This window comes from Sapajus apella, unplaced genomic scaffold (genome assembly GCF_009761245.1).
Source record: "Sapajus apella isolate SASKATOON/1434 unplaced genomic scaffold, GSC_monkey_1.0 scaffold84, whole genome shotgun sequence".
NCBI lineage: Eukaryota > Metazoa > Chordata > Mammalia > Primates > Cebidae > Sapajus > Sapajus apella.
In genome coordinates, this window is record NW_022437024.1 from 1,014,463 (window position 1) to 1,032,912 (window position 18,450).

Here is an 18,450-nt window from a genome sequence, read left to right on the forward strand (position 1 = left end):
AGACCACAGCTGTGTACTAACATACCTGGTTAATTTTTTGATTTTCTATGGAGACAAGATCTGTGTTGCCCAGGCTGGTCTCAACACCCAGGCTCAAGTGATCCTCCTGCCTCAGTCTCTCAAAGTGCTGGGTTTATAGGAGTGAGCCACCATGCCTGGCCTACATTTTTTAAGGTAATAAAAAATCTTGTGACTTTTTGGCAATAACTATAATGATGTTTCTAACCCCAGTCAAGAAGGGCGTGAAGTTTCATTACTCTCTCTTGTTGCTGAGGTTGAGGGCATTTTCCCATTTATTCGTCTTTCTTTTCATGCCAAGATGTATTCAATTCCTTCCTTACTGATCATACCCCTAGCAAGCTTTTATTATTTCTTTATACCTGTCCAACGTAATCTATCTTACATCCTTCTTTTGAGCCACTGTTTCCTACAGTTATTTACTTGATTAAAATTCTAACTCCCCATCTCAATCCATCTGTGTATGAGAAGTGCCCTCTTAAAATCTGAGCCTGCTTCTTTAAATTCAGCCAACCTTTATAAACCTCTCTACACAGCCAACCCTTAATCATCAAGGATAATGAAATGCATACATATAACAGATTGTCTACAACACAAGACAATCAGGAAAAAATTGACATCTGGCTTTGGAATTTATCATATGTAGCTTTGGGCAAGACTTATTTTCCTAATTATGTTTTTGTTTAAGCCAACATTCAGATTTTCTTTTATGATGATGAATATCTCAGTTTTAAAATTTGATCAGTAAATTTCTTTTGAAGCCAATCAAGCATCAACTATGGTTTTTCCTGCAAAATCTTTTTAACTAGTTCCTTTCCTCTGTTGAAATCTGTCATAAAAATCTGTTTTGGTTCCTCTAAGTTATCTGCTTGTTTTCTTGGGATTCTGATCCAAATCAGTTCACCCTGTATTAATTTACTTCTTCAAACTAAAGTACCTTTTGCTTGAGAACTCAATGCATTTTAAAAACACTGAATGTTCAGTGAAATTTTTAGTTCAGGTAACACAAGGTAGAAAATTATTTCTGTCTAGGGAAACTTGAAGTTCTAGGATAAATCATTACACTGGTAACTCTAGCAAATTGTATTTAGCAGAATTTTAGGATTAGCTGAAAATTGAAAAAAAATTAATACTGGAGAGCTATATAAGTCTGCTTCATGAATATATTAATCTCACATGCTAAAAACTGTATGAAATTAAATTCCCAATATAAGTATTTACAGAAAATAGCATCAAAACAAACTCACAAATAAATCCTGCCTCTTCTCCTGACCCCAACCTAAACTTTGCAACCTTCACACATACCTACTCTCCACCCCCCACCTCAGCCTCACTTCCACTCTCAACTATCCCACAAATAATTTTTAAATGTATAGGAAAACGTAAAAGAACTGGAGTAACAAGATCTCTTTTGCTGCCTTCTCAGTTACTGCCATTAAGCTTTTGGCCCAAGAGACTCTAACCCCCAATTTTACATGACTATTTTTATTTCATAGGTACTCACATTCACCATACTGAACCAAAGAACAAGGACATTCTAAATTGAAAAAGGAGCAAAACTGGATAATTCTGCAGTTCTGTTCCTAGCCCCCTCCATAATCAGACACTATGTGAAACACTCAATTAAAATAAGTATAATTTTCAACCAAATGAGATATTTTTTGAGTTGCTGATACGGCAGAGGTTAATACTAAAAAAAATTAATTACCACAGTTTACACATTCTTTTATATCTGAATGTACATTTATAGTACCTGAACCAAGTTATTTTCAATACAATATTCACCATATTAACAGAATTCAAAATAAGCTCATTTCTAATTTTTCCTCCACGTAGAATTTTGATAAGTACAAAAATTATTTTACCTAAAATCCAACTCTTGGGCTGGTGTTATTTAGCCCATATTTTTACATAAGATGGTAAATATTAGCAAAATTTAAAAAACAATTTAATGCAACTTTCCACGCTGTCTTCAAACTCAGTAAATTCCACAATTTTAAAAAACAACCTTTCACGGTGCCTACTCACATTTTTACTAAAATCCCTACACAAAGCCATACATTCTGTTTTTCATTTTACTTCTCCAAGCTGCTGCATTCACCAAATAGACTCAACGAGCCTCCCAAGTGGTATCCACCAATATATGTGTTTCTCAAGGAAAAGTAAGTAACTAAAGAGTAATTAGTCCAATTGGTAAGAAATCTTTTAAAAATTTACCTTAACTTTAACAAGCCCCTTTCTTGATGGAGATTTAACAGCACAAATCCTAATGAAACGGTTGTCCTTTACGTGGACTCTCCATCAGCCCCGTAAGGTGAGTGGCATAAATAGGCATTTTTCTGACAGTCTCAGTTCCCCAAACACTAGTCCTAAGCTTTTGCTCGGATGGTAAATTTCATTCTCTCTCTCTCTCTCTCTCTCTCTCTCTCTCTCTCTCTCTCTCTCACACACACACACACACACGCACACACACGAAAGAAGAGAGAAACATACCTGGTTATTTAACAGGTTTGATAGGTTTGGTTCACTTGTAAGAGGAGAGTGTTTACTTATAATCTTTTAAAACAGAAGTGGCAGCCAGAGCACTGGGTAAATAAAAACTTCACAGAGTTTTAAAGCCCTGCATCTTAACTCACTTCCCTTTGGTTCAAGGGGACGGCACAGCAACCCACGGCAAATGAGATTATGCAACAGGTTTTTTTCCTCCACACCTTATTCATCACAGGCTGGTTAGAGGTGTGCTTTCTTCAATCTGAGACACACGACTTCAAAACGCCAAGAATCCTTGCAGTGGATGTTCCCTAAATTACTTTAGGATTTTGCAGTATCCATTCATTTTCAGATCTATTTGTATTTTCTCTGGTTCACTACCGGTATTCTTTAGGAAATAAACCAAGCATCTGAAAATATTTCCCTCTGTGGTGTTTCATTACACGAAACTACACGTGATACACAGACCCTGGGCTTTTTTATTTCTCACGTTTTGCAGTTAGTGTAAATAAAGAAGTCACTAGGCGTCCGGTCCCCCAACGCCAAGACTCGAGCCCTGTCGGAAAATTAAGGGCTTTTTTGGTTGGTTGATTATAGAAAGCAGCACCGTCACCACCCAGGTGGCCTCGCTGCTTACACCAAAGGCGAATTGGGGATAATGGGAACAGTCAGGCCGGGGCCCCACTTGGCAGGCGTGTTGTGTAACAGTCGCGCCTGGAAGTGAACAGCTTCGCCCGCGAAGGTGCCGCGTCCAGCGGCGGCCGCTCCTCTCGGAGGGGCCCGGTCCGAGCCCGCTCGCCGCGCAGCGGCCGGGGGCGCACCCACTGCGACCCCGCGCCCGGCCGCACGCCCCCTTCCCGCTCGGGCCGGCCCCGGGCCAGGCCTACACCCCCGCTTCAAACGCTCTTGCGGCCCCGGGCCGTGGTCGCCCCCACGCCGCCTCCCGAAAGGGTAACCGGTACGCCCGGGAAGGCAGAGCCGGCGGGGCAAGAGCACGGCGCCCGGGACCGGGAGTCGGGACACCCCGCGGAGCGTCCATGCGGCCGGGCGGGAGGGCGCCCCGAGCCCCGCACCCTCCCGCCTGCACACCCCGCGCGGCCCGCCGAGGCCACTTACTTTTGGGGCCGCCGACCTCCCAATTCCCTCAGAGGGAAACGAAAGTTGTCACGGCGTCTCCCCTCGGGCCCCCCTCGCCTCCCGGGCTTGAGAGGCGCCGCCACGGAGCCGAGAGGGCGGCTGCGCTCCCGCTCGCGTCCCGTCCCGTCGCTCTCCTCCTCCTCTTCTTTTCACTATATTATCTTCTCCTTCTCTGAGGGGTGGGTGGGGGCGGGAGGCTTAGGAAGAGCGGAGACGCTTGCAACTTTCTTCACTCTTTCTCTTCCACCCTCCCCCCAGTCAGCCTTCAAAAAAAATGTCGAAAGGGATGAAGAACTTAGGGAGGTAAAGGTGGGGGGCCGCGTGGTGAAAGCGGGGGTTGGGGGGGGAGTGAGAGTGGCAATAATCGTTTAAAAAACTGATTAAAGTCCCCCAAACAGTGATACATAGAAAGAGGGGGAGAGGCGGGGGGGGTGGGGTGGGGGGTTGGGGGAAAGAGAAAGAGTCGCTGGTCAGGAAACTTCAAGCGCGGATGAGGTCATTGGTTTAAAAATAAAGAGATGGCGTCACTTGAAACCAATCCCAGTGAATGAACTCAGCGGAGCCCCGGGGAAAGGAGGAGACAGGCGAGGGCAGGGCGGTGGGCGCCGGGCGGGGCCGCGCGCCCGCCTGCCCGCCCATCCCGCGGACGCCGGAGCCGGGAGCGCGGCTCCGCGCCTCGTTCCGGCCGCTTGGGGAGGGGTCAGGTCATGTTCCCTTCCAGTGTCCGGCGACTCTGAGGCAGGTTCCGCGGGCGCCGCTGGGAGGAGCCGGAGCTGCGGGAGGAGGCGGCCCCGAGGCCTCCTCCCCCTCCTCTCCCTCCTGCTCCTCCTCCCGCGCCCGCGCGCCCGCTGCCCCCCGGGCTCGCGGCCCCGACCCCCGGGCCAGGGTGTCCGCCTCCAGCGCTGCGCTCCAGCAGGTATCGGAGGGTTTTCCCCTCACCCAGACGCAGACCCTTTCCCTCCTTCTCGAGCTGTTTCCAGCTGCCTCACCAACGTCAAAACACGCAAATACTGATGTGAGAGAATTACAATCGCTCCCTAAAAAGTCTGAGGAATGCAAAAGGCAAAGCTCTGCCGTCTCTCAGTAGAGAAGTTACAGGTATTTCAAGAAAAATCACATTACTGTTGACAGGCTTTCAGCTATCTGTTTGTGGTTGAAAACCCCCACGTAAATATTCCTAAATTACTTTACTTTGCCTGTATTTGCAAATATGAGGATAAGGAGCCTAGATTCTCTTTAAAAATGTTTTCTACAGGAGGCAGCGCAGAAACATCTTTAAATCAGACCAGGGGTTCACTACCTTTTGAGAGGTATAAAACCCTTGTTGATTTAACTCCACATACCTCATGCATTTTATTATTTGAATTCATTAAAATCGCTTTTTTTTTTTTTTTAGATGACATTATGCACTTTGGAAAACGAGAGACCTGAGGTGGTGACAAACCAGGACTTGGAATTACTGAATAGGACAATGGGAGCTTTATTTCAATGTTCTTTGAGCGTTTAAGCATGAAGCTGCTTCTACTGAGAAGTACTCACGTGGATATCACATAACAAAGATGTGATTAATGACGGAAAAGCACCCTGCGAGTGGACTGCTCCATGAGCCAGAATTTATGTGTAGGAATAATCTAAGTCTTAAAATATTCCGTTTGCAATGTGCCTGATTGGGACAGTGGCCCCTAAAGACACAGTTGCGGGATATCCATATGCACCCTGCCTAAAGCACTTTTTTTTCATTGGCAAAAGAACTGAGAAGCGGGTTTGGGTGGGTTAGAAAGATAATACACCCCTTTTGCTACTTTTCTGCCTTTAAATCCTGCAGCTAAAGGGCATTCCTTATGATTGGTAATCATTGAAGATTAGTGTTGCCGGGTAAGGTTCTGTCTTTTATAGGAGGGAGAAAAGCGCATTTGAAGATGGGAGGCATTGCCAGCACCTCTGGCAGTAGGTAAAGCCTGAAGGCCACAATGCAGAAGCAACTTTGAGCCGATGCCTGGCCTCCTGAAGACTTCTGCTAGGGGAAGCAAATCTCTCCCACTGCTTCCTGTCCTCTGGTGGCCAGGAGGTGTTACTGCAGCTTCCTTGGGATTATCTGTGCTCTACCAGGAAACCCCTAAAAATCTACTAACTGTAGACCTTTGTTGGAGGTGTTGGGATTTTTAGGAAGGAGGGAGAAGATAATCCTTTTACTAGTGGTACAGAGCATGGATCTTGCCTGGAGAAAAGATTCGTGAGAATTGATGATATCCCCTTTGCATGCCATAATGCCAGTAACCTTGCTTTAACTGACATGGCTTGAAATCTTTCTCCCCTTTCCTCCTCATTACAATTAAATTTGTGTAATGTATACATGTGGTGCCATCATAGCTATCATGGAAGCCTCTCAGAGTATTTCATCTATTTCTGGAAACAAGACATAGATTAAAGTTAATTAAAAGCAAAATCAATGATTGAGTGATGTGATGTACAATATTGCTTAAAAGAGTCAGGGGAGAAAAGGAGCGATGCCTAAAGCACTTTTTTTATTGGCAAAAGAACTGAGAAACGGGTTTGGGTGGGATTATCAGGGAAGGCACCTTATGAAGAGTTTTGACCTTATCCTTGAAGATTTAGTTTGCGGTGAAGAAGCCAGTGGAGGGACGATTCCAGAGGGCAAATGGTAATGAGCCAAGACATGGAGGTGGAATGAATAATGAGTAAGGTGTACTCAGGTGAGAGAAGAGTAAACCCTTCCAGTAGCAGTAGAAATTCGTATTTAAGACCAGGCGCAGTGGCTCACGTCTGTAATCCCAGCACTTTGAGAGTTCGAGACAGGCAGATCACCTGAATTCTAGATTCGAGACCAGCCTGACCAGCATGGTGAAACCCTGTCTCTACTAAAAATACAAAATTAGCAGGTCATGGGAGCACACACCTGTAATCCCAGCTGCTAGGGTGGCTGAGGCAGGAGAAACGCTTGAACCCGGGAGGTGGAGGTTGTGGCGAACTGAGATTGCAGCATTGCACTCTGGCCTGGGCAACAAGAGTGAAACTCCATCTAAAAAAAAAATGGTATGTAGCAATTAGGTATGAGGTCAAATTTAAGAGATACAGAGGCAGATTGTGGATGTACTTGAATGTTAAGATAAATAGATTGTTACCTGCCCAGCAGGTGAAGGGGAAACCACTAAACAAGTTTACTTCACTGAAGAGTACATTTCTCCTTCTTCCACTGAGAGCAGCTCTAAACATACTAACAATAAATATGTGGAAGCAGAAATTAAAAACACAGAACCATTTATAATCGCTCCAAAGAATGTGAAATATTTACATATACATCTAACAAAATGTACAGGATCCGCGTGCTGAAAATTATAAAATGCTGATGAAAGAAATTAAAGAAAACAATTGGAATGGCATATTCATGGATTGGAAGAATCAATAAAGATATCATTTCTTCCCAAATTGATATATAGATTTAATGTAATTCCCACCAATATCCCAGCAAAATTGTTGGGTTTTTTTTTTTTTTTTTAAGAGTTTCACTATGTCGCCCAGGCTGGAGTACAGGGGTACAGTGGTGCCATCTTGGCTCCCTGCAACCTCCGCCTCCCACCTTCAAGCAGTTTTCTGCCTTAGCATCCCAAGTAGCTGGGATTACAGACGTCTGCCACCATGCCTGGCTAATTTTTGTATTTTTAGTAAAGATGGGGTTTCACCATCTTGGCCAGGCTGATCTTGAACTCCTGACCTTGTGATCCACCCATCTCAGCCTCCCAAAATGCTGGGATTACAGGCATGAGCCACCATGCCCAGCCAGTTTTTTGTAGTCAGGCAAGCAGTGCCCAACACATCTAGAGGGCTGAGTGCTAGACTCCTCCAGGACATAGGAAGAGCTCATACACTAGGGCACCAGCAAGGCAGGGACTCCAAGATTTACAATCAGATAATCTAGAAAGAAGCTATTTTTGCTTCAGTGCATGTAAGTGTGTGGTTTAGTACTATTTTTACTTAGAGTTAAATATGGGGAAGGAGCACCAGAATTGCTAGTTACAATTAACTATGGGGGAGGAGCACCATAATCCCTAGTGTTTAGACCCTCTTAGGGTCTTTCTTAATCCATCCTTGGCTGAAGTTTATTCATTCATTTGACAAACAGCGATTCAGTGCCTACTACCCGTATGTGCCAGGCATTGCACCTAGCTCTGGGAATATGGTTATCGATAAGATAGGTAAGGCTCCCTTTCTCATGAAACTAACATTCGAGTGGAGAGAGAAGACAATTACCCTAAGCCAATAAACAAAATCGCCGGCCTCGACTGTGATAAGATGGACTACACAGGGAAAAAACTGGGTGAGGTGATAGTGAATGGCTTAGGGTAGGGGTGAAGGTGGTAGGAGAAGCTCAAATGAAGAGGGGACATTTGAACTGAGACCTGAAGGAGGGCAACAGGGGAAGTGGTCAGGGAAGAGGAAACAGGTCACTCTAAGACCCTTCAGCAGAAACAGAGTGACTTGTAGAGAGTTGGTGTGTTCCCAGAGCCAAGGGAGGCCAGTGGGACACAAAAGTATAAAACAAGGGTGGGCAGAAGCCAGACTGTGTAATACCTTATAAGGTACTACGTAGTCTGATGTATAGAGTTCAGATTCTATTCTAAAAGATTTAAGCAGTTAGTATATGATCTGATTGATGAAGAGGTATTTGCAAGTAAGTAAGCGTAAAAGGTTTTAGAGAGTTGGGTTTTTTTTTCAAGCAGATAAAGGCTGTTTTATTTGAAAAATGGGTCTATGTAATTACTGAGGCCACTGTGTACAGATAAGAAAGGAGAAGCTTTATTTCTTTATCTCTTTCTCCTTGGACAACATCTTGATGATCTCCTCCTTTTTGGCCTGGAGGCACTCATGGAGTTGCATGCTTCCTTAGTCTTAGGCCAGTGGGCCTCAGCCTGGTCAGCCAGGAGCTTCTGGTAGGACTTGTCTACCTTCAGCTTGCGGATGATTCCGTGAGAATCCGCTTGTTTTTTGACACAATCCCTTTCGCCTTCTGGTACAGACTGTGATTCATGTGGCAATCCGTCTTCTTAGATTCACAATATCTTCTGAGCAGCTGGCACGGAATCCTCAGTCTCCTCATCCAGATGACCTTCTCTGGCATTCGGCCATTGGCTGTACCCTCTTGCTTACCTATGCCCATGTGCCTGCTCTTCCGGTGGGCCAAGGTTTTTCTGGCATCAAGGAGCCCAGGAGTGGACAGGCACAGGCTTGCAGATGATCAGCCATTGTTTGATCAGCTTCTGGATTTGCTGATGGGAGTTAACATTGGTCTTTGGGGACCAACCAGACCTTCTTCTTGCCATGGCGAAGGACACTAGAGGCAAACCTCCTCTGAAGCCTGAGCATATGTGCGGCTTCAACTGTGATATTGCATGCTTTTTATGTAACTTAGCAGCTCCCTTTTCCAATAGGAAGAGATTTGACAATCTAATTAATCTCCAGGGATCCTTTGAATGTTCCTAAGTCAAATGTTCTTAGCTAGGATTTGTGGATTCCTAGAGAGTACATAGATGGGCTCCAGAGGGTCTAAGAGCCCCCTAAAATTTTGGGCATATATGCTTATATATGTTTTTCTGTGAGTGAGTCCCCAGCTTTCAACGAATTTTCTTTTTTTTAATGAGATGGGGTCTCCCACTGCCCAGGCTGAAGTACATAATCACAGCTCACTGCAGCCTCAACCTCCAGAGCTCAAGGAATCCTCCTGTTTCAGCCTCCCAAGTAGCTAAAACTATAAGTGCACACCATTATGCCTGGCTTTTGTAAAGATGGGGTCTTGCTTTGTGCCAGACTGGTTTTGAACTCCTGGGCTCAAGCAGCCCTCCTGCTTCAGCTTCCCAAACTGCTGGGGTTACAGGCATGAACCACCATGCACAGCTGCAACAAATTTTCAAAGGATTTTGTGACACGTACAAAAAAGTGAGTAATACCTACTTCACATTAAAGTCTCGGCTGTACTTTGGGGATAGTAGCTGCTACTGTTATCTTAGCATTCATGACACTGAACAAATTGCAGTTCTAGAAAGAAGCAAGTTCTGCCTCAAAGAAATGACACTGTGTTGGAGGAGGGCAATATTTACAGCAGAGGAGGAAGGAACTTCTTGGAAGAAAAATGTTACCTGTGTGATGTGAGAACTAGAAGATACCTAGGAAACTACCTGGTACCATCTCACTTACATTACATGTAAGAAAATGAAGGTCCAGAGAGGTTAAATGATTCGCCTAAGGTTGTATAGCTAGATGGGGACTAAAGAGGAATTAGAAACAGGTCACCAACACTCAGTACAGCACTCTGTGCTCCCCATGGAAAAGAAACAAAGAAACTGGACTAAATATTGAGCTTAAAAGTTTAATAGGAAATACGTATTAAATTTCATTCAACTCAATTACACAAATGCATGCTCATTCCTGAGGAATTAGAAGGAAAGCGGGAAGTAAAGGAATTAAAAAATGTGTAAGTTCTCAGTCCTGAAAGATGAAAAACATCAATGTTAAGATGTACAACCAAAACAAAGTAAATAGTAATTAACACTCTATTTTTTTTCGAGACAGATTCTTACCCTGTCACCCAGGCTGGAGTGCAGTGGCCCGATCTAGGCTCACTGAAACCTCCATCTCCTGGGTTCAAATGATTCTCCTGCCTCAGCCTCCTGAGTAGCTGGGATTACAGGCATGCACCACCACACCCAGCTAATTTTAGTAGAGACGGGGTTTTGCCATTTTGGCCAGGCTGGTCTAAAACCCCTGACGGCACGTGATCCACCCACCTCAACCTCCCAAAGTGCTGGGATTACAGATGTGAGCCACCATGCCTGGCCAACACTATATTATCAGTCCATATCTGATCTTTCTGTGGCAAATTTGTTAAACAGACCTAATAAGTTACGAAAGCTATACGATTTTTCACTTATCAATTTGGCAGTTATTTTAAAAACTGGTAATCCCACAATCGAGCCAAGAGTGTGGAGAAACAGACTTTCTCAATACCACTGGTGGGAATATAAACTAGTATAACTCTTCTGAAGAGCAGTTTGGCAATATGTTTACAAAGTCTTTAAAAATGCATACCCAACAATTCTACTTTAAGAATTTATCTTAAGGAAATGATAGTACTATTTTCAAAGACATGAATGAGGATGTTAATCATAATGTAATAGCTAACATTTATTGAAAATTACCCCATTTAATTCTCATTTATCTTCCAAGTTTACAGTTAACTTCCTCAGGGTCATATAACCAGTGGGACACCGTGGCTCACACCTGTAATCCCAGCATTTTGGGAGACTAAGGCAGGTAGATCACTTGAGCTCAGGAGTTCGAGATCAGCCTGGGCAACACAGCCAGGCGTGTCTCTACAAAAAAACTTATAAAAAATTAGCCAGGTGCAGTGGCACATGCTTGTAGTACCAGTTACTCAAGAGGCAGGAGGATCTCTTGAGTCCAGGAGGTCAAGGCTGCAGTGAGCTGTGACTGTGCCATTGCACTCCAGACTGGGCAACAGAGTGAAACCTGTCTAAAATATCAAAGGATTTGGACTTTATTCAAGGCAAGCAATGGAGGAGCCATTGAGAGATTTTTAAGCAAGAGAGATCAGATTCACACTTTTCCCTATAAAGAATGATTAGGTGGGGCAGACGTAAAGCACGACAGGAAACAATTGTACAAGTTAGAGAACTAAATGGAAATGAGAAGACAGATGCAAGATGTTGAAAAGCTAGAATTAAAAGGACCTTGCAACCAATGAGACATGAGATGTTAAGGGTAGAAGCAGAGTCAAGGGTAACTCCCAGGTTTCTGAGCAAATGGGTGGATGGTGGTGCTGCTTATTATGGGGAGAGAAAAGATAAGAAGTTGAATTTTAAGCATGTCAAATTCAAGGGACCTGTGGAACCTCAAGAGGACTAAGCCATTGGATTTATCAATGTCTGAAGGTCAGAGGCAGTACCTGGGCAGGAGACAAGGTTTTGGGATTCATTTGCCATGTTTAGTTGCAGTCATGAATGGTCGATGTGACCATGGGGAAAGTGAGACAAAAAATATGTTGGCAATCAAGGGAATTGTGAGGTTTAAAAAAGCTCATAGGTTGGGCGTGGAGCCTCACGCCCGAAATCCCAGCACTTTGGGAAGCCGAGCTGGGCGGATCACCTGAGGTCAGAAGTTAGAAACCAGCCTGGCCAACATGGCAAAACCTCGTCTCTACTAAAAATACAAAAATTAGCTGGGTGTGGTGGCGTGCGCCTGTAATCCCAGCTACTCAGGAGGCTGAGGCAGGAGAATCACTTGAACCCGGGAGGCGGAGGCTGCAGGGAGCCGAGATTCTGTCATTGCACTCCAGCCTGGGCAAAAAGAGCAAAACTCCATCCCAAAGAAACAAAAAACAAAAGAAGAAGAAGAAACTCATCAGGAGACTGAAGGGGAAAAACTAAAGAAGTAGAAAGGAAAGCAATGCAATTGCTTGGCTCTATTTCTGTTACAGAAATAGAGCCAAGAAAGGGTTTCAAGCAGGACAAGAGTGTGTTTCTGGTGGGCTGATACCTCAGGGAAGCCATAAGATAAAGACGAAAATGTATTTCTTTGATTTAGCAATAAATTGACTGGGAGAGAGTGGTTTTGCTGAAGGCAGTCTTGCAAAGGCAAGATTGCAATAAGCCGAAAAAGGAAGAAAATGGAAACTGAAATATAAACCACTCTTTCAAGAAGATTGTTCAGAGAAGGAGAAAAATCAGATAATACCTTGTTAGAGGCAGATGTAGAATATTTAAACCCTTCAAAAATCCTAATGACCTGGCAAGCAATTAAGGTTTTGTTTTGTTTTAGTCAAACAATTCATAGCAAACAGGGATTAGACAAATGAGAAATGAGAATTCCTCAATTGCAATCTCAGGAGAGATTTTTGCTACTTACAGCTCAAACTTTATTCTTAATGTTAGGTGGAACACACATTTACAGCTCTTGTCAGAGTGTTTTGACAAGACTTTTAATAAATGTAAAGTAAAATATTAAGAATAATAGAATTGGCCGGGCGCGGTGGCTCACGCCTGTAATCCCAGCACTTTGGGAGGCCGAGGCGGGTGGATCACGAGGTCAAGAGATCGAGACCATCCTGGTCAACATGGTGAAACCCCGTCTCTACTAAAAATACAAAAAAAAATTAGCTGGGCATGGTGGTGCGTGCCTGTAATCCCAGCTACTCAGGAGGCTGAGGCAGGAGAATTGCCTGAACCTAGGAGGCGGAGGTTGCGGTGAGCCAAGATCGCGCCATTGCACTCCAGCCTGGGTAACATGAGTGAAACTCCGTCTCAAAAAAAAAAAAAAAAAAAAAGAATGATAGAATTGTCACTTCTAGCCTCAGGTGTATTTATCTTTTAAAAGGCTGAAAAGTATTTTTTAAATTTAAAAAATGGTGGTAGTAGGGGGAAAAGTAAATAAAAGGCTAAAAAGATTTATTAGCAATTGATTATAATTTTTTTTTCTTTTTTTCTTTTTATTTTCCTTTTGCTAGGAACTCATTATAATTTTTCTCAATTGTTGATCCACAACTCACCAAAAATTTAAATTTAAGTGGGAAATACCTTTTTGTTTTTGAGTCTCACTCTGTTACCCAGGCTAGAGTGCAATGGGGCCATCTTGGCTCACAGCAAAGTCTACCTGCCAGGCTCAAGCAATCCTCCTGCCTCAGCCTCCCAAGTAGCTAGAACTATAGGCATGCACCACCACACCTGGTATTTTTAGTAGAGACAGGGTTTTGTCATGTTGCCCAGGCTGGTCTCAAACTCCTGGGCTCAAGTGATCTTCCCACCATGGCCTCCCAAAGTGCTGGGATTACAGGCATGAGCCACCATGCCTGGCCCTTGTCTAATTTTTTATTCTGCCTCCAATTATCCTAAGGATTATGTCATAAACTTCAGAAGGAAATTAAATGTAATTCAATTTAGCAAGTAAATGTTTTACAGCACCTTTACTACAAAGTCCATGCATGAAGGCCAGGTGTGATGGCACATGTATATAGGCCTACCCACTCAGGAGGCTGAGGCAGGAGGATCACTTAAGGCCTGGAGTTCAAGACCAGGCTGGGCAACATAGTGAGACCTTGTCTCTACAAAAAAAAAAAAAAAAAAAAAGTATTTTTAATTAGCTAGGCATGGTGGCATGCACCAATAGACCCAGATACTGGGGAGTCTGAAGCAAGAGGATTGCTTGAGCCCAGGAGCTCCAGATTACAGTGAACCAACATTGCACCATACCACTCTAGCCTGGGTATCAGAGAAAGACCCCATCTCTGAAAAAAAAGAAAAGAAAAGAAAAGAAAAAGAAAAAGAAGAAAGTCTATGCAGGAATTGAAAAATTGAAGAATGGTAATAAAGATGTTGTAAAAGCCAAAAAAATTATGAACCATTTCTTTTTTTTTTTTTTTGAGATGGAATCTCACTCTGAAGTGCAATGGTGTGATCTCGGCTCGCTGCAACCTCTGTCTCCCGGGTTCAAATGATTCTCCAGGTTCAAATGAGTCTCCCGTCTCAGCCTTCTAAGTAGCTGCAATTACAGGCATGTGCCACCACGCCCGGCTAATTTTTGTATTTTTGGTAGAGACGGGGTTTTGCCATGTTGGCCAGGTCTCAAACCCCTGACTTCAGGCGATCCACCCAGCTGAGCCTCCCAAAGTGCTGGGATTACAGGCGTGAGCCACCACACCCGGCCTAAATGAACTATTTCTTTAGGTGAGTTTTGCTTCTTTTCATCTGATTCTCAAGAAAATAATTGGAATGAATACAGTAATGTCTTCTTTTCTTTTCTGTCTTTCAAAAGGGTCTCACTCTGTCAACCAGGCTGGAACCCAGTGGCATGTTCATGGCTCACTGCAGCCTCAACCTCCTGGACTCAAGTGGTCCTCCTGCCTTAGCCTTCTGAGTAGCTGGGACTACAGGCATGTGCCATCACACCCAGCTAACTTTTTTTTTGTAGAGGCAGAGTCTTGCTGCATTGCCCAGGCTGGTCTCGAACTCCTGCACTCACACAATCCTCCACCTAGGCCTCCCAAAGTGTTGGCATTACAGGCATGAGCCATTGCGCCTGGCCTCCTTTTTTTCTGATATAAATATTCTGTTTTTAAAAATTGCTGTTTTTGAAGGCCAGAGATTTTTAAATTTTTTTTTTTTTCATTTTCTGAGTAAACGTGTCTCAGTGTACTAAGTTTTTTAATTCACAGTGGCTTTCTGGACTAACAGTGACAACATTCATTAACAACATTCATGTTTACAAATGTAAACATTTACCTTAGGAACAGTCTTTAACCAGTAACTGAACCTCTTGTTCAATGTGGGTTAAACAGCAAGATGTGATATTCTGACCAAAAAGCAAAAACCAATTTTAATTAAAAATACTTTTTAAGTTTATGTAAAGTCAAGTTTCTATTGTCTTGACACAAAAGTTATATTCCTCTAGTTTAGATCACTGAGTTTTAAGAATGTCTCAAACCACTATAGTTTACTCTATTTCTAGTTACAATGAAGAAACTAGAAATGTAATGGATTTGAAAATAAACTATCACCATGTCAAATCAAATACACAACAAGCCGGTCTTTTGTACAAGGAATATTCTGGACTTTTTAACTCTCATAACCCCCAAGAGTTAGGTATTATTATTTTGTACTTTACAGTGGAGGAAATTGAGGCTGAGAAAAGTTAGCGTTTGCTCAAAGACAAATAGCTAGTAGCAAGTTAGAGCTTGAACCCAAGTTTTCCCAAAAGGAGATTTTGTTGAGAAGATAAACCAAAATACAAATATAAAAATTACCCCAAACTTTGTTCAAAATAATATTACAAGAAATAGCACTATCTTAGCACTTCTGTGATTACTGGTAAAACCTATCATTCAGATATGAGCTACAAAAGTTAGAAAAAAATGAGAATTTGCTGACCTGGGGCAGAAGATTCAGCTGGCGATAAATTCCAGCTCCACCACACACTGGCTGTGTAGCTTGAGGGAAACATAGTCTCCTCATCTTCAAAATGAAGATAACATCAACTTTCCAGGGTTATTGTGAGGTTTAGATGAAGGACCAAGCAAAGCTCTAAGTGGAGGTCCTAGCACACATAGCAAATACTGCACACTGATTCCTTCCTTCTTAGCAAAGGCTTTCCATAGATCTGACTTAGACCTTGAACAATAGCTTGAGTTGGGATCTTAAAAGAAAATGGGGAAGCTCATTTTAGGAAGAGAAAAGAAGCACAAGTCAGAGATACAGCAGGGAAAACGTGTTTAAAATAGTTTACCTGATGCAGAACATTTGAGTTTAATAGTATTAAAATAAGCCTGGAAAGCAGTTTGGGCCAAATTGCATCAGACCTCAGCCAAAGAATTTAGGCTTTATATTATAAGTAGCAGGGAATGATGGAGAGTTTGGTTCTTTTGTTAACAGTATGCTTTATTGACCTTATGTTTTATTATAAAACAATACATGTTCATTGTAGAAAGTCTGTAAATTGGCCAGACTCGGGTGGCTCACACCTGTAATCCCAACACTTTGGGAGGCTGAGGCAGGCGGATCGCTTGAGGTCAGGAGTTTCAGACCAGCCTGGCTAAAATAGCAAAACCCTGTCTCTACTTAAAAAAATAAAAATTTAGGCCGGGCGCGGTGGCTCAAGCCTGTAATCCCAGCACTTTGGGAGGCCGAGGCGGGTGGATCACAAGGTCAAGAGATCGAGACCATCCTGGTCAGCATGGTGAAACCCCGTCTCTACTAAAAATACAGAAAATTAGCTGGGCATGGTGGTGTGTGCCTGTAATCCCAGCTACTCAGGAGGCTGAGGCAGGAGAATTGCCTGAACCCAGGAGGCGGAGGTTGCGGTGAGCCGAGATCGCACCATTGCACTCCAGCCTGGGTAACAAGAGCGAAACTCCGTCTCAAAAATAAAATAAAATAAAATAAAAAAATAAAAATTTATGGCCGGGCACAGTGGCTCATGCCTGTAATCCCGGCACTTTGGGACGGTGAGGCAGATGGATAACTTGAGGCCAGGAGTTCCAGACCAGCCTGACCAAAATGGTGAAACCCCATCTCTAGTAAAATACAAAATTAGCCAGGTGTGGTAGCCCATGCTTGTAATCCCAGCCACTCGGGAGGCTGGGCAGGACAATCACTTGAACCTGGGAGGCAGAGATTGCAGGTGGGCCGAGATCTCACCGTTGCACTTTAGCCTGGGCAACAAGAGTGAAACTCTACCTCAATCAATCAGTCAATCAATCAATTTAGCCAGGTGTGGTGGCTTGGGCAGAAATTGTGCCACTGCCCTCGAGCCTGCAACAGAGCAAGACTCTGTCTCAACCAAAAAGAAAAAAAAATGTAAATTACAGAGAAGTGTAAAGAAAAATATACAAATCACCTTATTCAACAGTTACCTTGAGAGACAAAATTTTTTATTGTTTTATCCTTTGGTGGATATTTTTTCTCTTTTTCAGTAGCTTTATTGAGGCATAATTAACAAAAAGAAATTATATAATTCAAGGTATACAATATGAATATTTGATATACATATACATTGTGAAATGATTACCACAATTAAATTAACACACCCTTCCCCACCCATAGTTACTATTTTCCTTTGGTAGTGTTTTATTTATTTATTTATTTTTAAGACAGAATTTCACGCCTGGCCTTTGGTGGTATTTTGATTGAGGTTTTTTTTGTTTTTTTTTTTGAGATGGAGTCTTGCTCCGTCTCCCAGTCTGGAGTGCAGTGGCGCGATCTCAGCTCACTTCAACCTCCGCCTCCCAGATTCAAGAGATTCTTCTGCCTCAGCCTCCCGAGTAGCTGGGACTACAGGTGTGGGCCACCACATCCTGACTTTTTTTTTTAACCACATGCATTTGTTGTTGTTGTTGTTGTTGTTGTTGTTTTTCATAATAAACGGTTGCTTTATTAGCTTGATGGAGTATGCAGCAAATACAAAATGACAGAAAGCAGCTACAGACCAGAAGCTGAGGAGTCGCAGGAAAATGTGCTGGTGTGGGCCAAATCATGGATGCCACTGACAATGCCAGAGATCCCTTCTGATCAGCACACATTTCTTTATTGGGAAGCTCCTGGGACATTCCAAGCACAAGAGCCATCCATCCCTGTGGTTCCCAGCTACTTGGGAGGCTAGGGGAGAGAATTACTTGAGCTCAGCAGGTCATGGCTGGAGTGAGCTGATATTATGCCACTACATTCCAGCCTGGGCAACAGAGCAAGACCCTGTAAGGCAGAAGGTGTATGACTGGCCTTGATGGCTGGAAGCAAACTGCTTCTGGTGGGCATTTCCACATGGCTGGGGAGGCCTCACAGTCCTGGTGGAAAGCAAAGGAGCAAAATCACATCTTACACGGCAACAGGCAAGAGAGGCATTTGTTATTTTAATACTAATAATAAAATGTATAAATACATGGAAAACACTAAACATATTTATATAACTGTTCTTTTTATGAGAAGATTTGCCTCTAAAAAAGGATTTGCATATTTTAGATGGTCAGATGGCCAGTGAGAGCTCTTCAAGGCTGGAACCACACATTTTACAGGGTACAGTGGTTGCTAATTTTTTTTTTTTTTTTTGAGACAGAGTCTCGCTCAGTCGCCAGGCACCAGGCTTGAGTGCAGTGGCATGAGCGTGGCTCACTGCAACCTCTGCCTCCCGAGTTCAAGCAATGCCCCTGCCTCAGCCTCCCAAGTAGCTGGGACTACAGGTGCACGCTACCATGCCCAGCTGATTTTTGTATTTTTTAGTAGAGATGGGGTT

The 18,450-nt window shown here is 43.3% G+C and overlaps 2 protein-coding genes and 1 pseudogene across 3 annotated transcripts in view; 1 reads left to right on the forward strand and 2 right to left on the reverse strand.

The window, feature by feature from the left end:
* The window catches only part of DUSP16 (dual specificity phosphatase 16), a 91,493-nt gene extending 87,118 nt beyond the window's left edge, over positions 1-4,375 (reverse strand). The window contains exon 1 of one of the 2 annotated variants that reach the window (XM_032253668.1): positions 3,625-4,375. The gene's annotated coding sequence lies outside the window, so the exon portion shown is untranslated. Of the gene's footprint in view, positions 1-2,235; positions 2,410-3,624 lie in introns of those variants that run through there. The other variant, XM_032253669.1, reaches the window with a different exon arrangement.
* On the forward strand, positions 2,288-6,098 carry LOC116533774 (serine/arginine repetitive matrix protein 1-like). The gene is made up of 3 exons (XM_032253651.1): positions 2,288-2,332; positions 3,217-3,948; positions 5,042-6,098. Exons 1-3 carry the CDS (start codon positions 2,288-2,290, stop codon positions 5,150-5,152), a joined length of 888 nt encoding a protein of 295 aa, XP_032109542.1. The 3' UTR covers positions 5,153-6,098.
* A 2,333-nt stretch (positions 6,099-8,431) lies between these two features.
* LOC116533766 lies at positions 8,432-9,027 on the reverse strand (annotated as a pseudogene).
* Positions 9,028-18,450: the final 9,423 nt, after the last annotated feature.

Bases quoted from the DNA above. Each gene is read 5' to 3' on its own strand.
- LOC116533774 (XM_032253651.1), top strand. From the start codon at position 2,288: ATGAAACGGTTGTCCTTTACGTGGACTCTCCATCAGCCCCGTAAG. The intron at 2,333-3,216 runs GTGAGTGGCATA...GTTGTGTAACAG, and splicing joins CTCTCCATCAGCCCCGTAAG to TCGCGCCTGGAAGTGAACAG. The intron at 3,949-5,041 runs GTAAAGGTGGGG...TTTTTTTTTTAG, and splicing joins GGGATGAAGAACTTAGGGAG to ATGACATTATGCACTTTGGA.